General features: G+C 43.3%; 1 protein-coding gene across 2 annotated transcripts in view; it reads left to right on the forward strand.

The window, feature by feature from the left end:
* The window catches only part of igsf3 (immunoglobulin superfamily, member 3), a 190,545-nt gene that overhangs the window by 102,383 nt on the left and 61,974 nt on the right, over positions 1-26,188 (forward strand). For both annotated transcript variants that reach the window (XM_070893490.1, XM_070893491.1), the window contains exons 3-4: positions 23,866-24,273; positions 25,154-25,543. In XM_070893490.1, the coding sequence (XP_070749591.1) occupies positions 23,866-24,273; positions 25,154-25,543 (798 nt within the window). The remainder of the gene's footprint in view (positions 1-23,865; positions 24,274-25,153; positions 25,544-26,188) is intronic.

A 26,188-nucleotide genomic window follows, 5' to 3' on the forward strand; every position in this document is an offset into this window, starting at 1 on the left:
CACTCTTGGCTTCTCTTTTACAAACATTGACTTGATTCTTTGTTGGGCTCTCAGTAACTCACATGGAAATAGTGCATTTCTTCACTCATTAAAATCATGCTGTCAAGAATTCTTGCTATTGGCTGTTGTCAATGGGACATTCTGAATACCAATTTCATTTTGTGGGAAAAGGATCTATGTCCTTCACGATTATAAATATTATAGGGTAAACATTTATAATCGTGAAGGATATAGATCCTTTCTGTCTTGTATATAACCATCATGCAATGGTAATCTTCATGTAACTGTAACCTTCATGCAACTCCTGTACACTGTACTTATACCCTAGAAATACATACCCTGGCCACAGGGGGTGAACTTGTGGGAGACACTCCTCACCTGGGTTCCCAGGTATAAAAGGGGAGGTCCCACCCAGGGTCAGCACTCTTTGGTCCTGGGCAATAAAGGTTAAGGTCACTGAGTGACTGTGTCTGCTATACATGCCTCGTGTGAATTTGTAGTAAGGTGCAAGGACACCACCACACTTTCCCCACACATCGGGTAAACATTTAAAATGTGGAGCAATAAAATGTATTGTGCTTGGTGCAGGGTGCCACAGACTGGGTGATTCCATAGCTAACATTCACACTTGGGAATCCTCCAAGATTTGAAGCTTCTGAACTTAGCCCATTATAAGGTGCAGCACTGAGTGACTGGAGGGAATGAATCAGCAGGGATTCTGCTTTGGGCTGTTCCGTAGCACCCCCTTGTGACTGTTCAGATTGTTATCAAGGGTGCAGCACCCTCACGGATATAAAGGAGAGAAAACAGAGATAATATGCACTTTAAAAGTTTTACCTTTTTTCTTAGTGATATTTTGATCTGAATAGAAGTGGGATTCTAATAGCACTACAAACATTATGTTGTCACCACTTCCAGGTGTACTGTTTGTGCAGAAATAGCACAATTGTTATGAGAGCTTTTCTGCTTCAAGTAATGTGAATTTATCTCTGCTGGGATCTAACACAGGTTTGTCAAGGGTCCAGCATGCCTTCTACTCCATTTCATCACTTTAAGCATTAAAAATACTATCTGTTCTTTGCCAAATGTTGACATAATTGCAAGGCAAGAATTGTACATCCTTGATTTAAATTTCAATATTTTTTTCTAAAGGCATTAAACACTATTAATCTGTGTTAATTAACCTTTTGATAATTGAATAATGTTTTCCAGTATCAATGCTATAAATTGCATGCAAATTCCCTTTCAAACTATTGGCTCCCTTTTTTGAAATGATTTTCCACAGTTTCAGCTCACAGCTCCCCAATGCTCTTAAGGTGGTTTCAGTGCTCAGCCTTGTAATTGACAGTTAATTATTTATCTCTCTTGCTGGTCTGATGCAAACACACACACCCACCCTAGGGCTGGGGAAACAGAGACAAACCACAACTCCCCAAATGCCAACTCCAAGTAAAAGATTCATGATTAGACTAATCCTTAAATTGAGCTTTAAAGTTTAAAGGTTTGGTAGTTTCCCACCCATTCCAAACAATGCTGTGTGCTTACAGAAGTAAAACCTTTTCAAACCATAGCAAACAATATTTAATTAATGACGGAATTGGCATCTTCTCAATTGGAAGGTTTTCCAAAGGTCTGTAAATGTTATTCAGAGCTTGTGCTAATCTGGAGCTCAGGGTCTCGGGATTCTTCAATTCGTGCATCATTATTTGAACGAGAGGAAAGGCCAACCTTTCAAGCACGGAGTCTTTTGAAGTAAGAGTGCCCCAGTTTATTTCAGAGAAGTCCTCCTGTGAGTTCTCAGCCGTGTAAACTGTTGAACATTCAAGATGGTACTCATGAGAATTTGGGTCAAGGGTTTCCAACTCTTGTAAATTTAAAGTTACCAAGAAGCTCTGTTATTAACACTCTGATAAGCAAGGTTTAACAGGAACATGTTGAGAAAAACATAACAGAAATAAGACACTGGGCCAATTTTGTATCGTTAGTACCAGGATAAAACAAGAGTTTGCCATGTCATAGCCTCACATTATGTGCGCAAATGGTGCAGAATGATTTTCAGGTACATGGTCTTTCCGAGAAAAAGAAAAGCTTGAAGGGATCAGATTGATGATAATTTGCAATGTCCATTAGACAACTTTACTAACACCATGATAGAGCATGGGATTATCTGAAATCTGTTTCTTAGTCATAATACTGGGAAGAAACCCCCATCTTTGCTTAATGTTTGTGACGAGAAAGTGCTGTTTGTTAATATCCATTGGAAATCATTACTTTATAATTCAGAGACTCTCTCCACAATTGAGACTCACCTCATCCTGTGGATAATATTCCATAAATGGAAAATATCTTGTCATTTCCATGTACCAATGGGCGCTGCTGTCAAATTTCTCTCTGATTTAACCCAGATATTCTTTCCCTACTGTGGATGTTGGAGGGCTCCATTCTTCATTTGAAAAGGTTCCATACGAATGGCGGGGGCGGCGGGGCGGGGGGGGGGGGAAGATGTAGAGAGATTGAGCTCTTACTTCTGTACTGTACTCCTGGATATGCTCAGAGGCTTGTACAGTAATCTGTACACGCTCTTCACAGAGTTATGGGGATTTCTATCAACCTTAAACATAGACATTATCTGCTGATACTACCAGCGATAGAGTCTCTGAAACCTTGGGGAAGACATCCAGACATTCTCTCTCTTAGGTGTTCACAGCATAGTCTTGTTCTTGAATTTCAATAAAGTGTAATAATAGGCATGTGAAATGTTCGTATTATATCCACCACATTGTGAAAAACATCGAGAACTACAGTTATAGATTTTGTCCTTTCTGAAATTGGGTTGTGTCCCAAGAGAGTATTTTGAGCTGTATAACACCAGTGTGAAGTAATGATGATTACATTATCACACTAGAAGTATTGGCACAATGGTAAAATGTATTGGCTTGAAAGCAACTTTTGTATAGCATATTGATATCAAAGTGCTAAGTGAATCTGGTGACAACACTGGTATGACAACTCGAGCAGTGTTAACACTTCATGTGGGATAGTTAGGAATGCTGTGGAAGGTGATCCCTTCAGAGAGCACAATGCATTCTCTAGTCTCTGCTTGCAATATTCTAAACAAGGTTCATACATCCAAAACATTCTCTCACTCTAACACAAAGAGCTATCAATTGAATATTGGCTCAGTGTCAATTTTTGCCTGATTACATAGCTGTGGAGCACCTTGGGACGTTTTACTGTTAACGGCACTATCTAACTGCATGTTGTTGCAGCATTTATTAATATAAATAGTGTATATCTGTATAAATTCATATGTTCACTACTTAGTTAATATAAATAAAATCTTTGTTCAATTTATGTAATTGTATATAATTATTGCACTTAAATGTATAAGTACTTATCAAATATATTTATATATATATATATATATATATATATATAATTGCATACAATGACTTTTATATATAATTACATACAATCATTTGGCTTAATGTAAGCAAAGACATTGAAGATCTATAAATATTAATATTTTGCCCTTCATGACCAGTCAAGAGCCATAAATAAAAAGTTAGAGTTGATTGAAGTGAGCTCCTAATGTGTGTGGGAACTCTTGCTTGCTTCCATCTATTCTGCTCACCATTATGCAGAATGAAGACAACCCGCAGAAGAACTCGGGGCGGGGGGAACTCGTATTCACTCAGATTAAGCAGTGAAACACTATGATAATTCGAATTAGATTTTTCTTGGTTACAATACATTTTCATACATTACATTGTTGTACACAAAGTACAATGTTGTAGACAGTGAATCCTCCTTGGATTGACTCTGGGGTGTAGTGTCATTGGGCCCAAATTTCCCCAACCCCTTTTTCCCGCGCACTCTCCCAAGATGCGTCGACTTTGTGTGCTCAAAATGGTGCCAAAAAACTTACTAACGATTCTGGCCACTCTGCTGTGTGTCCTGGGTCCTGGCGCGGTGTTTCTCATGAAGTGGGCGACGGAGCTACAGCCCTGTGCTGAAAACAGTGCTGGCAGCTGTGCGCATGCACAGTGGAGTGTGTGTGCATGCGCAGTAGTTCCCTGCCCTCCCAGTGCGTCCTGCAGGCTGTGAGCCAGACCCGATGCTCGCCGCCCCTATCCCTGGCTGACGGGACGACCCGATAATCTTCAACAGAACCTCCCAATAAAACATGGGCCAGCAGGCAGCAGTGTGGAGAGAACGTTGCATTTTGTTTGGCACATGTCAAATCGTTCTGACCCAACACTGATTAAGTCCTCAGAAAAGTTAAGTCCCCCGGGGGGCCGAGTTAGGGAGGTAGGACTTAAGTCTTATTATTTATTTATTTATTTATTATTATTGATGGTTTTTATGCTTCTTTAATGTTGTTGTGAAGGTGTTTTGCAAGATTCTCTGTGCTTCCCTTCCCTCCCGCACCCCACCCCCCCCCCCCCACCCCAATCTCTGGCTACCTGCGCTGATTTCTTAACTCTCCGCAAGGGTTTTCTGTGTGGCCAATACGCTGGCCTAAGTTAGTTTGGAGCAACTATTAGCTGTCCAAACTGGCTTAAATGGCCTTAACAGACGTAGGTGGCTGGTAATGCCCCCTTTTGAAAAAAAACAAAACAAAAAAAAATCCTAACTAACTCACTTATACTGGCGCAAATTAAATGTGCAGAATGGGGATTTTTAAGATACACCAGAAAAATCAAGTTGCTCCAAAAAAAACGGAGCAACTCCTGGCCACATTGCCGCACTTGCTTGCAGAGTCAATAAACAGTGGGTTTTGGTTGTGATGCCAAAGCTTTGAGGTACACTAGTCAGGTGGGATAAAATGTGTCTTCCTGCATGGTACTTGCAATGTATGGGAAATATTGCTGGCATGCTGACCAGCTGTTGGCACTAGGCTAGAGATGTGGATCAGATTTTTTTTTTTAAATCACAAGATTTAACCTGCATGAGTATAAGTGTTTTTCTCAGACTGGACTAGTTTCCATAATGCATCAAATCACAATCACTGCGTGGAGATCAAATACTCGGGCTTCTACTGCCGTGCATAGCACCGACTGGTTCAGAAAGTCTTAAAGCAAGTCAGGCTCTTAGAAATGGTACACACTACAAATATTTTCTGCCATGGGAATTAGAATCAGTTAAATACTCATTGCATGAAATCAAGTTTACTGGTTGCTCTGATGTGCAACATCTGGCTGTAGCTGGGAAGAAAACCAGAAGTCTACATGTGTTTGGGTGCAGGAGAGTATGATAAGGGGTCCATTCTAGGCAGCAGTGTGCTGGATCTGGCTCACTTTTGTACATGGTGATCTTTTTCATGTTATGCAGCCTCTTTTGCTAGTTGGCCTACATTTTTGAATATGGCCAGAAACTGTGCGAGGTTCGGAACTTCTCCACCTAAAATATTCCAGCGTTCTCCTTGGCTCATTTCAAAGGGCAGCCATGCCATTTTGACACATGCTGGCTCACTTCAAATATTGACTATTTCCATGGTTACCACAAGAATGTCAGGTGGCTCATTAGCAGTAAAGGCACTTCTTCTGCCATTAGACTTAATCCACATTGTTTTTTGGCCCTGATTAGGTCAGAATAAGATTATAATGGTTAATTTATTGTCGGTTTAACGATGTGACAACGTTACCTTAGCCATTTTCACCTTCAAATTTCCAATATCTCAGATGGCGGTCAGTAAATAGAGATCTGTGGCTCATACTGCAGACAACTGCGGGGTGTCCAGGTTTCTAAAGTACAGAGGCCACATTTAAATTTATGAGCTTGGATGTAGGAATATTAATTAAGGTTGACCCAGCTTTCTCCCATGGCACTTTTTTTTTTTCAAAATCAGCTTGCACTAGATGTTGAAAGTAAGATATGAGTTTAAAAATAAAAGCAATATCTTTCGCTTTATTGTTGATGAACCGTATGAAGCACATCTAAACCTAATCACTAACAGAGAGAACTGATTAGTATTATTAATCTTGCCAAAGACTGCAATAGCAATTCAACACAAAAATAATGATTTAAAAAAATGTTATTTTTCTATCAGTTTGTTTCTCTTGGTTCCCCCGTACAGTGTCTTTTACTCTTGGGCAGAGATACTAACACTTCCACATGCAGTGGGAATATTGTATATGCAGTCATGACATTCAGCCTTCCTTCCTTGGGTTGCGGTCTTGCAGATTGTGCCAGTAATTGCTGGCTTCTCCGTGTGACCTATTCTGTTGATCTTCAGCAAAAGAAAGCAGGAAGATTTTATGGAACTATCCCAGTTAAAGGTTAATGCTGTATAGGTATTAAACCTGCTATCCCTGTAAGTTTAATAAAGGTCTTTGACTCATGCTATGAATGCTGGAATAGCTCTTGTCCCCAAATAGATTTTTGCAAGAGAAAGCGCAACTGCAAATTCCAAAGCTAGGTATACTGTTAAGAAAAAATAGAGCGAAAAAGAGCTCCAGAGGAAAAGAATACACTAATGCTAGGTTATACCGCACTGAAGGGTACAATGTTGTCTCCATTTTTGAAGTGATGCGAGTAGTTTACACTGTCTGTTCACTCATTAAGTTGAAGAAGGGGGTATTTTCATACATGTTACTCAAATGCATCGATCGAGTGCTACTCAATAGCCTCTCACCAGTAATGTGATTTTAATGATTTAATACAGGTAGTAGCCAACAAGATAATTAGCAATTTTGATCTTTAAAATGTGAATAGTGATATAGTGAGCCATCCAAATTTGTTTTTAACTTTAAAAAAAAAAAAGGCTTTCTTTTTTTTACCGAGTCTTCACACCAGTTGCCTTTATACTACAGCCAATATGCAAACCTCCTACTATGATATCAGCTCTTTCATGAATAGAATATTGATTGATAGACAGGAAATAAACAGCTCTGAAAAATGTGTGTTGCTTGAACTGGAGAAGATTTGGAAGTGGTGAACCCTACAGGTCAGTGCTGGGTCCACACTTGTTCTCGGTACATACAGATGATTTATACTGGGGCATAACAAGCACTATCTCAAAATATAGTACAAAATTAGGGCAATTGCCAAGGAGGACTTTAAAAAGAGTTCCAGTAGACATAAACAGGTTGTTGGAATGATCAGGCATCTGGCAGATGCAATTTAATGTGGATCGGTGTAAGGTAATACTTTTTGGGAGAAAAATAAGGAATGGGAATATACATTCAATGGAAAGATACTGAAGGGTATAAATGGACAGAGACCCAGGGGTTCAAATACATAATTCCTGAAAATGCGAGTAGAGGTAGAAACAGGCCAACAGCATTTTGGGTTTAACAAATATTTGGGCATAGAGTACGGGAGTAAAGAAGTAATGATCAATTTATACAAAGCATTGGTTAGCCCAAATTGGGGTAAAGTGTGAGGTTTTGGGTATCCCATTACAGAAAAGACTGTGGGGCCAAAATTCAGGGTCTCAAAGAGATCTGTTAGTGCTCGTTTGCTGGTGGCCATTCCGAAAAATCGACTGGTCGCTGCTTTGGGGTCAACAGGCCGACCCGACCTAAGTTCAGGTTGGGGATTTTGCGGCTTGGACCCCATACTGCCCAAGTGGTATCACCGCCAGTAAAATGAATAAAACAACAATAAAAATACTTACCTAGCAAGTTTCGCCTCACTCCGTGGATCCCCCGCCGCATGGTGCCCCCGACAGGTTTCCCTGCCGGTGCACTTCTGCAGAGTGACTGCGGGCCCGGCAGCGTGGCGACCCTTAAAGGGGAGGGCCCAATGCCTCGGCCAAAGTTCAAGAATTTTTGCAGACCAACTTGCCGATTGGCCGTCAAAATACTGGTCCCAGGTTCGGCCGGGCCACCAACAGGCAACCTGGTACTCCCTCTTGAGTGCCAAGCCACTGGCCCGGAGGAAACCCTCCCTGGTGGCCCAGTGACCAAAGTTTAAAAAAATGGCCAGAATCTCTCCCCTTTAACAGAGGGGCGAGACCGTGGTGACTCACACACACGTGCTGTGATGTCACCACGCTGATTGACAGCGGCGGGCATTCCAACTCATTTTCAGCGAATCACCCCATCTTCGAGTCTAAGGCCACCCCCAATTCAAAGTCCTGAAAATGGATCGACTCACCGGACCAAGAGTTCCAGCGGTAAGCACCAGCTAAAAAACTCATAGGTGTGCCAGTTTTCTGGTCCACCTGAATTTCTGTCCCATTAAATCCATAGGCACAGACAATGTAGATTCACCAGCATAATGCCGGAGATGGGATACTATAGTTATGAGGAGAGATTTGAGATACTGAGACAATGTTAATTGGAGCAGAGTAGATTAAAAGATTTGATGAGTTTTTCAAAATTAGGAGGAGTTTTGATAGAGTGAATAGGGATTGACTCTTTCCTCTGGTTAGGGAGTCATGACAAAGGATCTTCATTTTTAAATTGTCAATAACAGAGTGAGGGGAAAGGCTAGAAGAACATGTCTTACACCGAGGGTAGCTGGAGTATGGAATGCTTTGGCACTGGAAGTAAATGAAGCTGAGACCATTGTATCGTTGAAGGGAAAATTGGATAAATATGTGAAGCAGAGGAAGATACAAGACTATTGGGAGTGAGCGGGACAGTGGCATTAAGTTTTGATTGCTCCGGTAGAGAGTCGGCTCAAACACACAGGCTTAGAATGGAATATGTGCTGCACGTATCAAATGAGGCTGGTGGTAGGACCATGTGAAATTGGTCCACCAGCCTCGTTTGTTTACCACCAGTCAGCTGCAGGCACCAGCTGCGGACCCAGGGGACAGCTTTCTGGTCCTGGGAAGGACAAAACTCATCCGTTTCGCTGACGGTTGAGGTGGTAAGCAGCTGAGGCGGGGCGGGGAGTGGGGGGTGGGGGGATGCGAGTGGCAGCCAGCAGTGGCAGGACTGGAGCCGAATGGTCTGAACCCAAACTAAGCATCGGTGAGCAGGTTATTGGTGAGTAAGTGCCGCTTGATAGCATTTTCCATGACCCCTTCCATCAATTTGCTGATGATTGAGAGTAGACTGATGGGGCGGTAATTGGTAGGATTGGATTTGTCCTGCTTTTTGTGCACAGGACATACCTGGGCAATTTTCCATTTTTTCGGGTAGATACCAATGTTGTAGCTGTACTAGAATTGCTTAGTTAGAGACGTGGCTAGTTCTGGAGCACATGTCTGCAGCACTGCAGCCGGGATGTTATCGAACCCCATAGCATTTGCTGTATCCAGTGTGCTCAGCCGTTTCTTGCTACAATGTGGGGTGAATCAATTTAGCTGAAGACTGGCCTCTGTGATGGTGCGGATCTTAGGAGTAGGCCAAAATGGATTATCTACTCGGCACTACTGGTTAAAGATGGTTGCAGTGTCCGAGGCCCAACCATCTTCATGCTTCATCAATGACCTTCCCTGCATCATAAGATCAGAAGTGGGAATGGTCGCTAATGATTGCACAGTGTTCAGTGCCGTTCACAACTCATCAGAAAATGAAACAGTCCATGCCCGCATGCAGCAAGACCTGGATGACATTCAGGCTTGGGCTGATAAGTGGCAAGTAACATTCGTGCCACACAAGTGCCAGGCAATGACTATCTCCAACAAGCGAGAGTCTAGCCACCTCCCCTTGACATTCAACAGCATTACCATCACCGAATCCCCCACCATCAACATCCTGGGGGTCACCATTGACCAGAAACTTTACTGGACCAGCCACATAAATACCGTGGCAACAAGAGCAGGCCAGAGGCTGGGTATTCTGCGGCGAGTGTCTCACTTCCTGACTCCCAAAAGCATTTCCATCATCTACAAGGCACAAGTCAGGAGTGTGATGGAATACTCTCCATTTGCCTGGCTGAGTGCAGCTCCAACAACAGTCAAGCTCGACACCATCCAGCACAAAGCAGCCCACTTGATTGGCACCCCATCCACCACTTTCAACATTCAGTCCCTCCACCACCGGCACACCGTGGCTGCAGTGTGTACCAGCTACTAGATGCATTGCAGAAACTCGTCAAGGCTTCTTCAGCAGCACCTCCCAAACCCGCGACCTCTACCACCTAGAAGGATAAGGGCAGCAGGCGCATGGAACACCATCACCTGCAAATTCCCCTCCAAGTTACACACCATCCTGAATTGGAAATATATTACTGTTCCTTCATTGTCGCTGGGTCAAAATCCTGGAACTCCCTCCCTAACAGCATTGTGGGAGTTCCTTCACCACAAGGACTGCAGCGGCTCAAGAAGACGGCTCACCACTACCTTCTCTGGAAATTAGGGATGGGAAATAAATGCTGGCCTTGCCAGCGACGCCCACATCCCAGAACAAATAAAAAAAACACTTCAGCCTTGTCTTTTGTACTCATGTGCTGGGCTCCGCTGTGATTGAGAATGGGAATGTTCATGGAGCCTCCTCCTCCCATTCGTTGTTTAATTGCATTATATGTGTATTATATAACCCTTTGTCCTCACCAGAATAAATGTTTTGCCTATTGGAAATGTGAGGTCAAAAGGTTATTAAAGTTCTAGAGGCCTTCATGCTATTCAATTCATTTCTGTGAAAGCCATTTGTTTAGATGTATTGTCTTCCTGAAAGCAGTAAGTACTCAGGTAGCTAAATTGTGAAGGTGTCCATGGCAACTTCTCACCTCAAAATTATGTTGACTATTTTATCAGCATTGTTTGAATACACAATCAACATCTTCACCGAGGCATACGAAAGCATGGGCCTTACACTAAACATCCGTAAGACAACCTGACCCCGCCACACAGCACTGTCCCCCAGCCATCAAGATCCACGGCGTGGCCCTGGACAACATGGACCACTTTCCATACCTCGGGAACCTATTATCAGCAAGGGCAGACATCGATGACGAGGTTCAACGCCGCCTTCAGTGCACCAGCGCAGCCTTCGGCCACCCGAGGAAGAGAGTGTTTGAAGATCAGGCCTTCAAATCTGGCACCAAGCTTGTGGTCTACAGGGCTGTAGTGATACCAGCCCTCCTGTATTGCTCAGCGATGTGGACCATATACATTAGACACCTCAAATCGCTGGAGAAATACCACCAACGATGTCTCCGCAAGATCCTGCAAATCCCCTGGGAGGACAGATCACCAACGTTAGTGTCCTCGATCAGGCCAACATCCCCAGCATCGAAGCACTGACCACACTCGACCAGCTCCATTGGGTGGGCCACATAGTTCACATGCCTGGCACAAGACTCCCAAAGCAAGCGCTCTGCTCGGAACTCTTACACGGCAAGCGATCCTCAGGTGGACAGAGGAAACATTTCAAGTACACCCTCAGAGCCTCCTTGATAAAATGCAACATCCCCACCGACATCTGGTAGTTCCTGGCCAAAGACTGCCCAAAGTGGAGGAAGAGCATCCAGGAGGGCGCTGAGCACCTCGAGTCTCGTCACTGAGAGCATGCAGAAAGCAAGCGCAGACAGTGGCAGGAGCGTGCGGGAAAACCAGAATCCCCACCCACCCTTTCCTTCAATGACTGTCCCACCTGTGACAGAGACTGTAATTCCCGTATTGGACTATTCAGTCACCTAAGAACTCACTTTTAGAGTGGAAGCAAGTCTTCCTCAATTTCGAGGGACTGCCTATGATGATGATAATTGTGTAGAGCCAAGGACCAATTTACTGAACTCGCCTTAGTGCTTACTCCTGATAAGTTCATAAAATATCAATAGAAAATGACCAGCGTTAAGCAGAATGATTCATGCCATTGTGTAAAGTGGGGACTTTTAGGAGAGGTGTGAACATGTTATGGGTTGATTTGCTTATTATCCATCTCCTCTCTCCCTTTGAGTAAGGGCCTCGCCTCTGCTGGTTTTGTCCCTCCCGGTGACGAGGTCTGTAGCCACATCCGAGTACTTCATGCATAATGCAGCATGTTGGTGCAACAGGGTGGTGCACTACTGCTCATCTCTATCCTGATTTAATGATGTGTCATCTCTATCCCAATGAATTTTACTCCAGGCAGTACTAAGTTGTTGTAATTTGTTAGGGTCTGGTGAGGAAAGTAATCTTTACATTTTGTTTAATAATGAATTGAGATATGTATATTATATATTGTAATGAGCATAGACATTTTTATAATTTGCAGATCTGCAGTGACATTGCACATGGCCCGTTAAACCTCGATAGCAACTGATTTTCTTTCTCATTTATTCTCTTTATTCTCAGCAGTTTTGTCTCTGAGTCAGAAGTTTGTGGGTTCACGCCCAGACTTTGACAATGCAGCACTCGCTGAGTACTGCACTAGAGATGCAGAAATTATTTTAACCTGACGGCACCAGATCAGTCACTCATTTTCCACTCCGCCCGATTTTACTTTCCATTGACTTTGGGCTAGGTGTAAAACGAGCAGCTAATCCAATCCTTTCATATTCCTGCTGGGTGGCTTAGGTTAAAATTACCTTCGCTGTCTTTCAGATGTTTAAACCAAAGCCTAGTCAGCCTATTCGGGTAGACATAAAAGATCCCATGGAGCTATTTGAAGAAGAGACTGGAGCTAATTCAGTGTCCTGGCCAAAGTTCATCCCTCAACCGCCAGATCATTCATTTCATTTACCTTGGGACCTTGCTTTGAGCAAGAGACTGCCACGTTTATTTACAACAACAACTTGGATTTATATAGCGCCTTTAACATATTAAAATGTCCTAAGGTGCTGTGCAGCAGCGTTATCAAACAAAATTTGACACTGAGTCGTGTAAGGAGATATTCGAGCGGTTCAAAGAGGTTGGTTTTTAAGGAGCGTCTAAAAAGCAGGAAAGAGCGGTAGAGAAGTGGAGAGGTTTAGGGATATATTCCAGAGCTTAGGGCCTTGGCAGCTGAAGGCATGGCCACCAATGGTGGAACGATTGAAATCGGGGATGCTCAAGAGGCTGGAATTAGAGGAGCGCAGATATCTGAGGGTTGGAGGGCTGGAGGAGATTAGGGAGGGGCGAGGCCATAGAGGGATTTGGAAACAAGGAGGCCGGCCAGGAGTGCGTTGGAATAGTCAAGTCTAGAGGCATGAATGAGTAACAAAACAATGACTGCACTTCAGGCCAAGAGCACGTCACAGTGAAATGGTTGCGGGATGAGACAGGAATAAGTTGAGACTAAGGGCTTTTATAATGGGATGGGAATCCATTGGTGAGTAGGAGATAGGCTGTGGAGAAGTAGTACAGAAACTGTGCTTTTTATTTAACTGAAATGTAAGCTTAGACTTTAACTTGTGCCATTGCAAGCCAGTTGGCAATTATCTATCAAGTCGACTGCAAGTTGGTCACCACTGGCCAGATGTTAATTAGATACTCTCATTTGGGGGGGCTATTGATACAGTATTAAATGTAAGAGCTTTAGATCAGAAGGCAGTAGAAACTTGTTTACACAGAAGCTGTGGGATTCACTTTTAGGGCTATGATTGAGGCAAAAACATGTCCACATTCTGGATTAGATTGAGTAGATGAATGAAAGGAAATGGAAACAGGGTGGTAAATGTGACGAGGATTATTTCCTTGCTTGGTAGATAAATGCCAACATAGACAGATTAGGCCGAATGGCCTGTTTCCATGCTTTAAATTCTATATAAAATTAATTCATCGGCTGTGAAGCACTTTGGGATGTCCTGAAGAAATGAAAGGCACGATATAAATTCAAGTTTGTTTCTTCTTTCTTTCCTCCCTCAACAGATCCCCGAGATGATCGCTCTCCCTTTCCCTTTTCCATCTGGGAATAGTTCTGAAACTGGCTGTTGATTCACCGGTACATACATTGGTGCTTTTCAATGTTTTGGGGGGCCAAGTCCCATCATTTTAATCTTTTTTTCAACCAAAAATGTTTCCTGGATTCTTGCACCAATCTGAGCATGGATAATGGTCTATAATATCTCTCTCGCCCTTTATTTCTGTTTCCCTCAGTCTCTCGCTCTCTCCACTTCCACTTTTTGATCTTTTTCTTTTACTTCTGTTTTATTCTGAGATTTCTTCTTTCTGTAGTCCTTAACCACAACCAACAGAGAAATTCCAGGCTAAACATAATAGGAGGAAACTTTATGAATAAGAACAAAGGATTAAAGAAAATGCTGAATAAAATTATCAAAGCAAACTGGAGTTGGCAAAAATTAAATGTAAATAAGGCTGCATATTTTTCCAAAATTTGTATTGCTTTTTATATTTCCTGCCGACCATTCCTATTTTCCTGATTTTCACTTTTTTTTCTTTTGGCATTTCATAAACTAAATTTAAATGAAAGATGTTCAATTTATTTGGAGCTGTAAATACTGCATCTGCTGAAAAATAGAGAGACTTGACCAAGTAAGAAGAGCATTGACAGGAATGTTTTTTGGCGAATAAGCAGATTCAATGCACACAATAATCAGAATTAATATCATTATAAAGATATAAACACACATTGAAAATTATTCAACATTTCTTGATAACAATCCTTCATCCAATTGCACTAAGCTTTGAGCATTATTGGAAATGAGTGACTTGAAATTTCACCTGGTGAAATCGGGTATTATGTGAACAGCAAGATCTAATCCATTCCTGAGTGGGATATAAAGGCTGAATATGATCCAGGGAGGAATAGGGCTACTGTCCATTTCTAGCCATGCTGGATGCCTACCAATGACCACAACTTGAAAGACAAACAGGATCTTGGCAGCTCACTTTCAATTTAAGTTTAAAATAATTAAATGGTTCCCCTGATGATGTTCTATGTTTGTCCAGTGAGCAGCTGTGCCACACAGGCCAGGCTGGTGCTGTGAGCTGATCTTTGTTGGGCAGCAGTGAGGGGCTTGGATAACCCTCCTTGGAGTGCCACACGTTCTAAGATGGCCTGCATGTTGCGTAGTTGTGCTGCACATGCTGTTAAGTGAACTCTATCTGCAGCATCCTCTCTGGCAAGGCTCCCAGAGCTTGCACAGTGCTTCAAGTTTTGGAAATGAAGGTGCCGAAGTTGCCCACCGCCGGAAATGCGGTGCACCTATCCTGCTTCATTGTTTTTTTGGGGGGGTTTTCCAGCGGACCGGAAGTCGGTCACAATGGGGGCGGATGTGCGGCAGTGAGCGGAAGTTTGCACACTAGAGGGGCGGAAGTTGGGCGCAGGGTGGAGTGTCCGCCGCTGTCATTCATCAGCATAGCTGATGATGTCATCACGGTGCCGCGTCACAATGTCTCTCCCTGTCACATAAAGGAGAGAGACACTGCGATTCTTTCGGTTAGGTCCATTGGGCCACCAGGGGGGGGTTTCGGCCGGGCCAGTGGCCTGGCACCCAAGAGGGGGTGCCAGGTTGCCTGTTGGCGGCCCGGCTGAACCTGGGGCATAATTGTCGGCCTGATATGGCAGTCGGCCGACAAAAAAGAAAAGATGGCGACCGCGGCAGTAGCTCCTCCCCTTTAATGATAGTCGCACCATCATTTTGCAAGCACTCCAAACACACTGCACCTGCAGAAAAAGCTGCTAGTGGCACCGAGCTGCAGCAGCAAGATTTTCTCGACTGAATTTGCGATCGGAGGAGGGTGAAGGAGGAGTGGGGGGGGGACACCGGCGGTGTGCGCTCTGATGACACACTTAAAACGGAGCGGTAGTGAGGGGAACGGGTCACCGCCAGGATACCACAGGAGCGGAATTTTCAAAATGGCGGCCATTTCACGAAAAATCGGTGGCCATTGCACTCCGCAGTGTGGCCGCCGATTTCCGGCAGTAGCAGGCCTTAAAGCAAGGTGTCATTTTGGCCCCAAAAGCTGGACTCATGAAATTCTGATCTTCATGCTCTTCAGCCAAGAGGCTATACAACCTGGCCTTCCTTCTGGCAATGTTGTCTTCCTTGTGCCTGCAGCTGTTCTCCTGCTCAATCAAGTTCTCGTCTCCCAGTGCACTGCTGTCTGTCTCACTCACTAACCCCCTTGGGGTAGACATGTCTGAGTTTGGATGGATATAATGAGTGAAAGTGCAAGCTCAAAAATGCTGACAAGGCCATATGTGTTGGGACTTGTATGCCCTTTCTCACAACATTAATAGGAAGAAAAGAAATTGCAAGGCTGCAATGGTTTTTTGATGAACAGAGTTAATATGCAACTTACAATAGAAGCAGTAACCTGAGGCTCTTATGACATGGTTTGCTGACTGTTAAGGTGAGCTGAGAAGGAAGAGAAGCAGATATTTATCATGAATCTGTAGCTGACTTATCCCTTACTTCCCAGTCTCTGACACCCAGTATGAGTTCCCTTGTCCGGAATTGCTGCATTTTTTGCTCTTGGGATATTATACGGTTGGTTTGGGGTTGCAACCTGTCGCAGCTCTCTCAAGCATTGTGGGCTGTCTTCATCTTGGGAAAAAAATGTAAAAGGTCAGAATTCTCCTTTATTCCTATGGCATGCAGTAAAACACAGGTGCCATCATTCAGCCAGTCGTGGGTTTGAAGACTGGTGCACGCAACAATTACATTCGATCCGAGGCTTTTTCAGGGTGAATGTATGTAAGGCTGTGAGTGAAGGAGCATTTGCAGGTTACGGCTGGGGTTGTCACTTGCACTGTTTAGCCTCAAGGGCATTGATAATTTATGAAAGCACTTAATACAGTGAGGTGGAGAAATCATTGTAAGTGATAGACATGCTTATTACAATGTGTTCTTGGAAAGTGCTGGTGGCTTCTCTTACCCTGGCTGACGTCCTAAAATCATTAAACTTCTTCTGGAAAGGCCTGGCTGAGCAGCAGGTTGTGGGGTTGACATACACTGTACTTCCAATATCCTAACATTGCCTGTGGGAAGCTAACCCTGCAGTATTGCCTACATCTGCCTAACTTCCTGTAACAGTATTTCCACCGTTCCAACAGAGAACCTAGGGGATCTTTGCCCTCCTGAAAATCTGGCAACTATTCTGCAATGGCAAACCTTTATTTGGACAGACACAGTAATGATGATCCCAGCCCTTTTAGCTGCTGCAACCTTTAAATCCAACAGCAGCATTCTATTTCCTGCCCTGACAAAAAAAAGGTGTTTCTGATGCTAGACCTTGTCTGAAATATTTTACTGACGCTAACTTTGGAAATTATGCCAGGGCCAACAAGCATCTCTTTGGGCGGATGGATTTTCGCCCCATACGACTTCCAGTTGAACACATGGGCAATTGGAAAATCCAGGCTGGAATGTCTGTTACACGAAAATGTTGCATAGCAGTTAAACCACATTCAATCAACCATGTGTCGTTGGAATTTGGAAACCGATTTAGATGTTTGGTGATTTGCATTTTTCTTGAGCAAATTAAGCCAACTGCAGTTGAAGTTAAAATGAAAAGTCACCAAAATCACTGGCAAATATGCGTGACTCTCCATGGCAGTGATTTCTTGGGAAGGGAAAATGAGAAAGTTTCAAGATTGCAGCTGTGCATAACTCAATAAATACATGAATATGTAGTGTTTTACTGCAGTGATATATCAGGATTATCATCAGCAATTGAAAATGATGTGTGACTCTCTGGAGTACTAATGCAATCTAATTGGTTAGGCAGTGTCTGATGCATTCTGCTGTGTTATTTGTGGACAAAGGTGTTTGTGTTGTACATATAATATGAATGAAAGAATTAAAGATCATAATCTGTGATACCAGATCTTTTTTTTTAATTCACCGAACTGTGTTTTATTTAATACAAGGTTTAGTAGTGTTCCTGAAAAAATCAAATAAATGGAGGGAACAAATATTAGACTAAAATGGGCCATTTCATTTTCTGTAACTAAATCACTGTCATTTTAAATCCCTTTATATACATCTGCTTCACTTCTCATCCTATTATGCTTTGTATTTACTATCGTTACTACAGATTTTGTCCTGAGTAGAATAAGAGCTCCAATTCACTCTGTAAATGCAGTGTTTCTATTTGGATGGCTCCTTGCTGACAAATTCTACTCATTCTTTCCGTGGCTCATGAGGTAGCTCCACAGGACTCTCAATGCTGCAGAAGAGAGATATAGCGAAGCTCACATGAGTACAAGAATTCCCATTGAGCAAGCATAGTAATGCTCAAAGAAAGGTTCAGATGCCTGGATAGGTCATAGGAGTCCCTTCAGTACGCTGCTCGCGTGGTATCACTAATTTTGATACCTGTTGTGTCCTGCAACATTTTGCAATCCAAAAAGGCATTCAATTTGTCATGCTAGAGGAAGATTGAAATGCAGATTGTAACCCCATGGTGAGTGAATATCAGATATAGGAAGAGGACGCAGATGAACCAACAGCCAAAGCGACTGGAGGGATATAACTGTGGTTTATTCAGGACTCCTTCACTAAAGCATAAAGTACTCTTGTCAACACACACTTCCATAAAAAGGCCTTTATATTAATTCCATCTAAAACTCCTTGAATGTGGAAGTTAGTGGTGAACACAAACCCACTAAATTAGTAACAGTACAAAGTATAAGTTTATTATTTCCCTAGATTCAGGAAACAACAGCATGAATCATTCACCAAACAGATGAAGCAATGTAAAATATTTATACTGACTCTTCACTGAACAAACCTCTGGTGAATTTTCCATTTTCCCTCTGACATATTCTAATACTGCAACCTGAGGAACAGGGACCTTGGGTGTGGATGGTGCCTCAGAAAGGTCATGAGCCTCTTGGAACAACGGGTGACCTTTCACTCCGGGCTGCAGAGTTCTGAGATAGTCCGCAATGGGCTGTGCATTAGATATCGGCTCAGCCAGAGCCTGGTTTTGCTCTCGCTTGTGAAGGATTGTGGGGGGATTTTCTTGAGATCTCTGTTGTGCTGCTGTCCTGATGGAAAGCTCCTCCTCAATGTAATCTGCAGCTCTCCCACCTGAACTAAGAACAGAATACAGGTGCCCCTGCCCTGTGGGGAAAACTGACATGATCAAACCCTGAGAGCGATGCTACTGGTTATCCTGAAATCCGTCTGTGATGCAGCTTTGAATAGTTCAGAGTCCATTAATCATTGCTATCTCCATATGGTCCCCTAAAGTCTGAAGGCCAGTAACTAATCCTTCCACTTGGAAGACATTGGCTGACCAGGATGCTAAATAATTTAGGGTCAAAGATGCAGATGTTGCTGGTGCTGCCATTCTCTGCAGCAAGCACTGCATTGAAGTAAAGTCCACTCAAATGGTGCTTTATGGTATGGCATGGGCCTCATTGCCATGCCTATCAATGGCTGCATGTCTGAGAGGCTGTGCAGTGCCTCCAAATGTGTCTGATGTTCCATGACCAATCTTCATTTCATGGCAGGATTCCTTGAGATCATCATCCACATGCTTGGCAGTGACGTTTTTTTGGCCTCCACTCAGTAATATCGGTGTGTACCTCCATACATTCAGCCTCTGGATTCCTTGTGCTCTAATTAATGACTTGGATGAAGGGGCCGACTGAAATGTAGCCAAGTTTGCTGATGATACAAAGATGGGTGGGAAAGAAAATTGTGAGGAGGACACAAAGAATCTGCAAAGGGATTTAGACATGCTAAATGGGTGGGCAAACATGTGGCAGATGGAGTATAATATGGGAAAGTGTGAGGTTATCCACGTTGGCACGAAAAATAAAAAAGCAAATTATTATTTAAATGGAGAGAGATTACAAAATGCTGCAGTATAGAGGGACCAGGGTGTCTTTGTGCATGATATACAAAATGTTAGTATCATCATCATCATCATGGGCAAAACGAGGATGACTTGCTTCCACGCCAAAAAGGAATGAGTTGTCAGGTGTTTCAATGAAGGACCTAATATTCCAGATCCCGAACTACATCTTGGAGGGTGGAAGATGCCTGTGCTTGGATTTTTTTAACGTGTGGTGGCCGTTGCACACCAGCCACCACACGGGCTTGACAGAGCTAGGTCTTGGTCTAGTGGCAAGGATTAACCAAGACGACTGGAGACCAGCTCTGCTGCACGGACTGAGCATGCACACATATAGTAATGTGGACTGGCCCATGCTGCCCCGGGCCCTCGCCTCTTCTGGGCCCCGGACTCACGTCTCTCCTGGGCCCCGGTCACTTCCTTCTACAATCTCTCGCCGCTCCTTCACCCCTCCTGCTGTGCCTGTCCCACTGCAATCAGCGACCTGACTTCGCAGCCGTCGTCCTCCTGCAGTGGTATGCCACCGCACGCTGCTCCCTCTGATGGCCCCGGCCTGCTGATGGTCTTGCAGGCCGGGACCATACCGATTTCCGGGCCGGGCCGGGCTGGGCTGCCCCATGCTGCTCCCTCTAATGCAGCCTTTCAATCACAGTAAATCCTCTTCAATTTACACAGGTACAGCAAGTAATCAGGAAGGTGAATGGAATGTTGGCCTTTATTGCAGGGGGGGCGGGGGATGGAGTATAAAAGTAGGGAAGTCCTGCTACAACAGTACAGGGTATTGGTGAGGCCACACCTAGAGTACTGCGTACAGTTTTGGTCTACTTATTTACTAGGTTGATTTCTGAGATGAAGGGTTTGACTTATGAAGAAAGGTTGAGCAGGTTGGGCTTAAACTCATTGGTGTTTAGAAGAATGAGAAGTGATCTTATTGAAACATATAAGATACTGAGGGGGCTCGACAAGGTGGATGCAGAGAAGATGTTTCCACTCATCTAGAACTAGGGGGCATAGTTTCAGAATAAGAGGTCGCCCATTTAGAACTGAGATGAGGAGGAATTTCTTCTCTCTGAGGGTTGTAAATCTGTGGAGTTCTCTGCCCCAGAGAGCTGTGGAGGCTGGGTCATTGAATATATCTAAGGTGGAGATAACCAGAATTTTGAACAATAAGGTAGTGAAGGATTATAGGGAGCGGGCAGGGAAGTGGAGCTGAGCCCAAGAACAGACCAGCCATGATCTTATTAAATGGCAGAGCAGGCTCGAGGAGCCAAATGGCCTACTCCTGCTCCTATTTCTTATGTTCTTAGCCCAGTGACATTTCCTCATCTACAGTATTTTGCTGATTCCCAGTCACTTTAACTGGGCTGGTGTGATTGAAAGTGACGGGGTGAGCGAGAGCCTAAGGCCAACTGTAGAAGGCCTGGAATCGCTTTCTCTACTGCATCACTTGTTGCGTCTTTGCTTCATGATTCTGAAGAAACAAAAAGAGCTTTTGTTGCCAGATTTCTGCTGTCCCTTACTGCTATCCGTCATTAGTCATTGCTCACTCCATATGGTCCCCCAAAGTCTGACGGCCAGTAACTAATCCTTCCACTTGGAAGACATTGGCTGACCAGAATGCTAAATAATTTAGGGTCAAAGATGCAGATGTCACTGGTGCTGCCACTCTCTCCAGCAAGCACTGCATTGAAATAAAGCCTTTCAGTTACAATTTCTCTTCATGCTCGCTTCTATTTCCATAATTAGCACCTCCAATATAATAATTCATCATCACAAACTGACAGTGAACTCACAGCTCCAGGTTTTCTAGCTGGAGAGGAGTTACTCCCAGGATAGCTGTGACTGTTTCTTGTAACTGGGTCAATTGCTTGGTGTATGAGAGACCTCCACCTGTGGCCTGCTGCTCTGTGGCATTGTGTGCCAACTTTTCCTGCAAACGGAATTCATAAATGTGAAATAGCAGCAGCACTCTTTGATGTTTTTCTCATTTGGCTGCCAATTTGTAGTGAAATAGAAGGATGTATTTAGATGTTTGTACATTGGAAATGAGCTTCAATGGACTAGCATGATTGCAAGATGTGAGTGAATGTTAAATGAAGGGGTCACTAACAGACAAGCTCACTTGTACATGGAACAATATGTGTTCTTTGAAACCCCAACAATGCTGAACCTCAACACTGAGCACAGAGAGTGATGAATTTTCTCTGAGGGCATCAGCAAGTTGTCCCGAGTACTTAGTCAGCAGGTCACGTTCACTTGCTGCCTTGTGTCGAAATCTCGACCTCCGAAAAGAATGACTCCGACACTTACAGCTCCGGTAGAAGATTCCTTTTTAATTTACTTGCTCGCAAGGGGTAGGTTTCACTCAGTCAAGGGCTAAATGAACACCTCCGAAATGGTTCAGTTTAACAAGATATTTATACAGTAAAACCAAAGTTCTGGCCTCTCCCTGTGTATTGCTCTGTCTCACAGTCAGTGAATACAGATAAAGAGTTAATTACTATATCCTGGTCCTGACATGGTGTCCAGATATTTCCTTTTGTCAGGGTTATCAGAAAGCCAAACGGCCATTACTCCATGAGTCATAGGTAATGGGCTATCACCTGTCTTGTATTGTGTCAGGATTGTTTCAATTTCCTGGTCAGTTTATCTGTTTGCTTCAAATGGATGAGGTCTTGGAAAGAGATAATGGTCAGAAGATAAGGGTGGGGTGACATGGAACTCCTGTAGTGTAGACAATAGGAGAGCACCATGGGGGTTACTTGTCTCAGCATGACTTGTCTCCTAGCTGTCTGATGGCCATCAGCCATCTAACAGCAGGTTTAGCTGTTTATGCAAGCTGACTGCTAAAATGCAGAAAGTTCTGGAAGGGCCAGGACTCCATTTTAATCAAAAGGCACACAAATACCGTATGGTATCAGCTTCGATAAAAATACTTTCCACACTTGGTGAGGTAATTAAGTGTCTTCCTATATTGTGGGGGCAGTGTTATGGGGTTGCTGTTGATTGCCTTGCCACCTCCTTCCACATGACACAAGCATTGGCAAGTCTCTTGCCTCCTGAAGCAAGATTCCATCCCTCTTCTGCCTTATTTCGGTCAGCACTACCTCCACACTGTAGTCTGCAAAGTTTGAAACCCTCCTCTTTGCTCTCTTGTCAGGTGCCATCTTCTTCTCCCCTCCAGGAATCTAGTCCCTTTAACCATATGCAGATTATTTTTAAATCCTGCTCTGGGTCTGCTCCTGACTTGTTTCACCCTCCCCTTCACCTTTCCCTTACCCCGCCCTACCTCCCACCACCCCACCATCCCAGCCCTCCCCGGGACCTCTGACAAGGGCAACATTCTGTGGTACTAGCAGCAGATGTCCCGCCACACTGCATTTCCACCAGCGGAGCAGGGACAACCACATTTCAGGCCCTGTGTCTTGAGTTGTGCAGAGACCAGTTTTTGTTATGTAAGGTAAAGAACTTGTAATTACAGGTCTGTCACTGGTATAGTTAGTTGATGGAACAAATTGAGGTAGTGAATTTAGTATCATGCAAAAAAAAGTATAACATAACTGAAGCTTCTTACCTTAAATGCAATATATCTTCTAACATATTAGTATGAATATAGTTGGACTTTGGACAGCAAGATGTTCTGGAACGCTACTATGGAGGTAAGGAAGTTAATGCTCGTTTTTTAGACTTGGTTATTGGAGTTACAGCATGGGATATGAGTGCACGAATGCTTCACTGATTTGTCTGAAATTCCTCTCTCTCTAATTTTAGAAAATATATTAATGCCTCTGCTAATAGAGGTTCGGAACAATACATTCATAGATTAATAGCCACGCTGTAATTCTACAACTAGGAATACAAAATGAGCCACATGCTATTGCTAAAGCAGCTCTGTGAGGTGATTTTCCTCGTGGGCAATGGAAACCTCCATCTCTTCCCCATTTTCCTTTTTGTTTTTCTCATTCGCCTTTGATATCCAGCTGCAACATTGCTTTAACCTTAAAGAGCTGTATTAAGCTGTGAACATCTCCATGATGAGGATCAATGATGCCTTGTAACCAGCATCCAGGGGTTGAGGATTAAGCATATTTTACAGTTGTGAGACAGGTAGTTCCTGCTGTTTCCCCAAGTCTGCATAGAGTACAGGTACCAGTATTGCTCATCCAAGAAATTAGTAACCTTTATCAAATGATTAGGTGTCAACCTCTCAACCACTCTTAGATGAACTTAACTGTTTTAAATACATTTTTGTGATGTCTGCCCCTATTGATCATTTTTGTCTCTTACAGTCATTCCAGACACGCTCAGTGCAACATCAGTACCCCAGACCCTGAATAAAGTAGAAGGTGACTCCCTGGAACTGGTCTGTGAAGTGTCCAAACAAACATCACAGCACACGCACGTGGCTGTTTCATGGTACCTACAAAAGGGAGATCAGAATCTCAAGGTCATCTCTCTAACACGGGATTTCATCCTACGTCCTGGAGAGTCATATAAACAGAGACAGGCATCAGGAGATGTGCGACTGGACAAGATTGGAGCAACTTCGTTCAAACTAACCATCTACAAACTGCAGGCATTTGATCAGGGGGAGTTCTACTGTGAGGCTAGAGAGTGGATCCAAGACCCAGACGGGTCTTGGTACACCATAGCTACCAAGCGCACTGACAAAACAACTGTGAATATAAAAGCTACTGGTAAGGCACTGATTTATAGTGGTTATTGTTCAAAAGCAGTGATCAAAATCATCCTAGCCATTATATGAATAAGCAGAGAATAATGTGCCATTGGCATATAATAATATAAGATGTGAAAAAGATGACACTAAAAGGATCATAGTCAGGGTTTCAGAGCAGCAAAGGATGGTTATGCCCGGTGATCTCCCAGCTTGTTCATTCTGAAGGTCAGGCCGTGTCAGCCGTTGATGTTTAGTAGAAGCATGGGACTGGGGAGGAGATATTGGAGGATGAGCTATGCTCAGCTACTTAGTCAAACCTTCTAGTGTCTGTCTGGTTTAGTTGGTAGCATTCTTTCACTATTTGGTAGTCCCATTCAGCTGCAAGTAACTGGTGTACTCCACTATTGTGAGGCATTCCATTTAGCAGCTCAGGGGAAATGGTGAACTCTCACTGCGGGTTCCATTCCTTAATGCTGGTCAGTATGATGTATGGATACTCAAGTAGTCTGTTGAGAAGAAAACAAAAGCAAACTATTATGGATGCTGGAAATTTGAAATAAAAACAGAAAATGCTGGAAACACTCAGCAGGTCAGGCAGCACCTGTGTAGAGAGAAACAGAGTTAATGCTTCAGGTCAACAAACTTACCTCAAAATTGTGTGTTTTCACTCACTGGCTGGGCTTATTCAGCAACAATGAGCACATGGCATACCCCAGCTAGAGTCAGAAATTTTAGGAGAGAGGCAAAGAAATCTTGAAATCTTGAAGTCTGGGAGTAGGCAGATATGGGTAACAGTCTTGGACAGTCCTAGGATTTGAATTGTGAGTTTTTAGTTGTAATTCTTTACTGCTGGATTCCCAAGCTTTAATCTTTATCTGCATGTCCATGTTCTGTTACAGATAAGACCTTCAGTGTTCAATTGGAGAATGAAAGGAGAGTTTTCACAGTTGGAGATACCATGGAGTTAAGATGTGTCATTGACGCTCAAAATATACAGGACCGTTATTTCTCTGTGTTGTGGATTTTTAATGGCACACAGATTGCCAACATTGGCCGTAATGCTGTACCAACAGTCAATGTTGAATACACAACCAGAGAGCGCCTGGGACATGTAAGGTTTGCAAAGGAAACTGATACAACGTACCTGCTGAAAATCTACCATGTTCAACTGGAGGACAGTGGCAAATACCATTGTCGGGCCACTGAGCATGAGAAAACAGTGACCGGAGAATTCATTGCCAGAGACACCAACAAATCAACAAAAGTTTTAATCAGTGTTCAGCCTGTCAGTAAGTAACTGTCTAAAAATGTTAGTCGCCCTTTAAGAATTAACAATATATAATCTTTTGGTAGCTTGGAATTACTGCAGAGCAATTCCAGAATCCTTTTTGTGTGCCCTTTCGAGCAGCTAAGAAGCTGCTTTGGTGCAGCATTCCCTCTGGTTAGTGTGCTTTATGTCACAAGTGGTCTTTCTGTACAACTAACGTTGTCTCGTATTTTAAATTCAAACAATCTAATCAGAGAGTTAAGTTGTGATTCTCATACTGCCAAGGTCGCTCTAAGCTGTATGGAAATATTATTGCTTCATGACACAGCTCTTATCAGTATACAAGGAAACTGTTTTAAAAAAAAAACTTTCCCACGGTTACATAAGCTTGTTTCTGTTAACTGTTCACAAAGGAATCTGGGTTTAATATAGCCCAGTTATCAGACCCAAAGTATAGTTAAAAAAAGATGCAGTATAAAATGAAGGGGATTATTTGAACCCGAATTACCCTTTTAAGAATAATGAAACCCAAACTATGTCATAGGGGCTTAAAGCTCACCAATGAATGACCTTTGGCAATTTTTATAACTAGAGCTTTGTTGTGCAGCAATCTTATTCCAAAGCATGTGTTTGCAACAAGAACTTTTAAATTTTGAGTGACATAATT

The sequence above is a fragment of the Pristiophorus japonicus genome, chromosome 11 (assembly GCF_044704955.1).
Source record: "Pristiophorus japonicus isolate sPriJap1 chromosome 11, sPriJap1.hap1, whole genome shotgun sequence".
Taxonomy (NCBI): Eukaryota; Metazoa; Chordata; class Chondrichthyes; family Pristiophoridae; genus Pristiophorus; species Pristiophorus japonicus.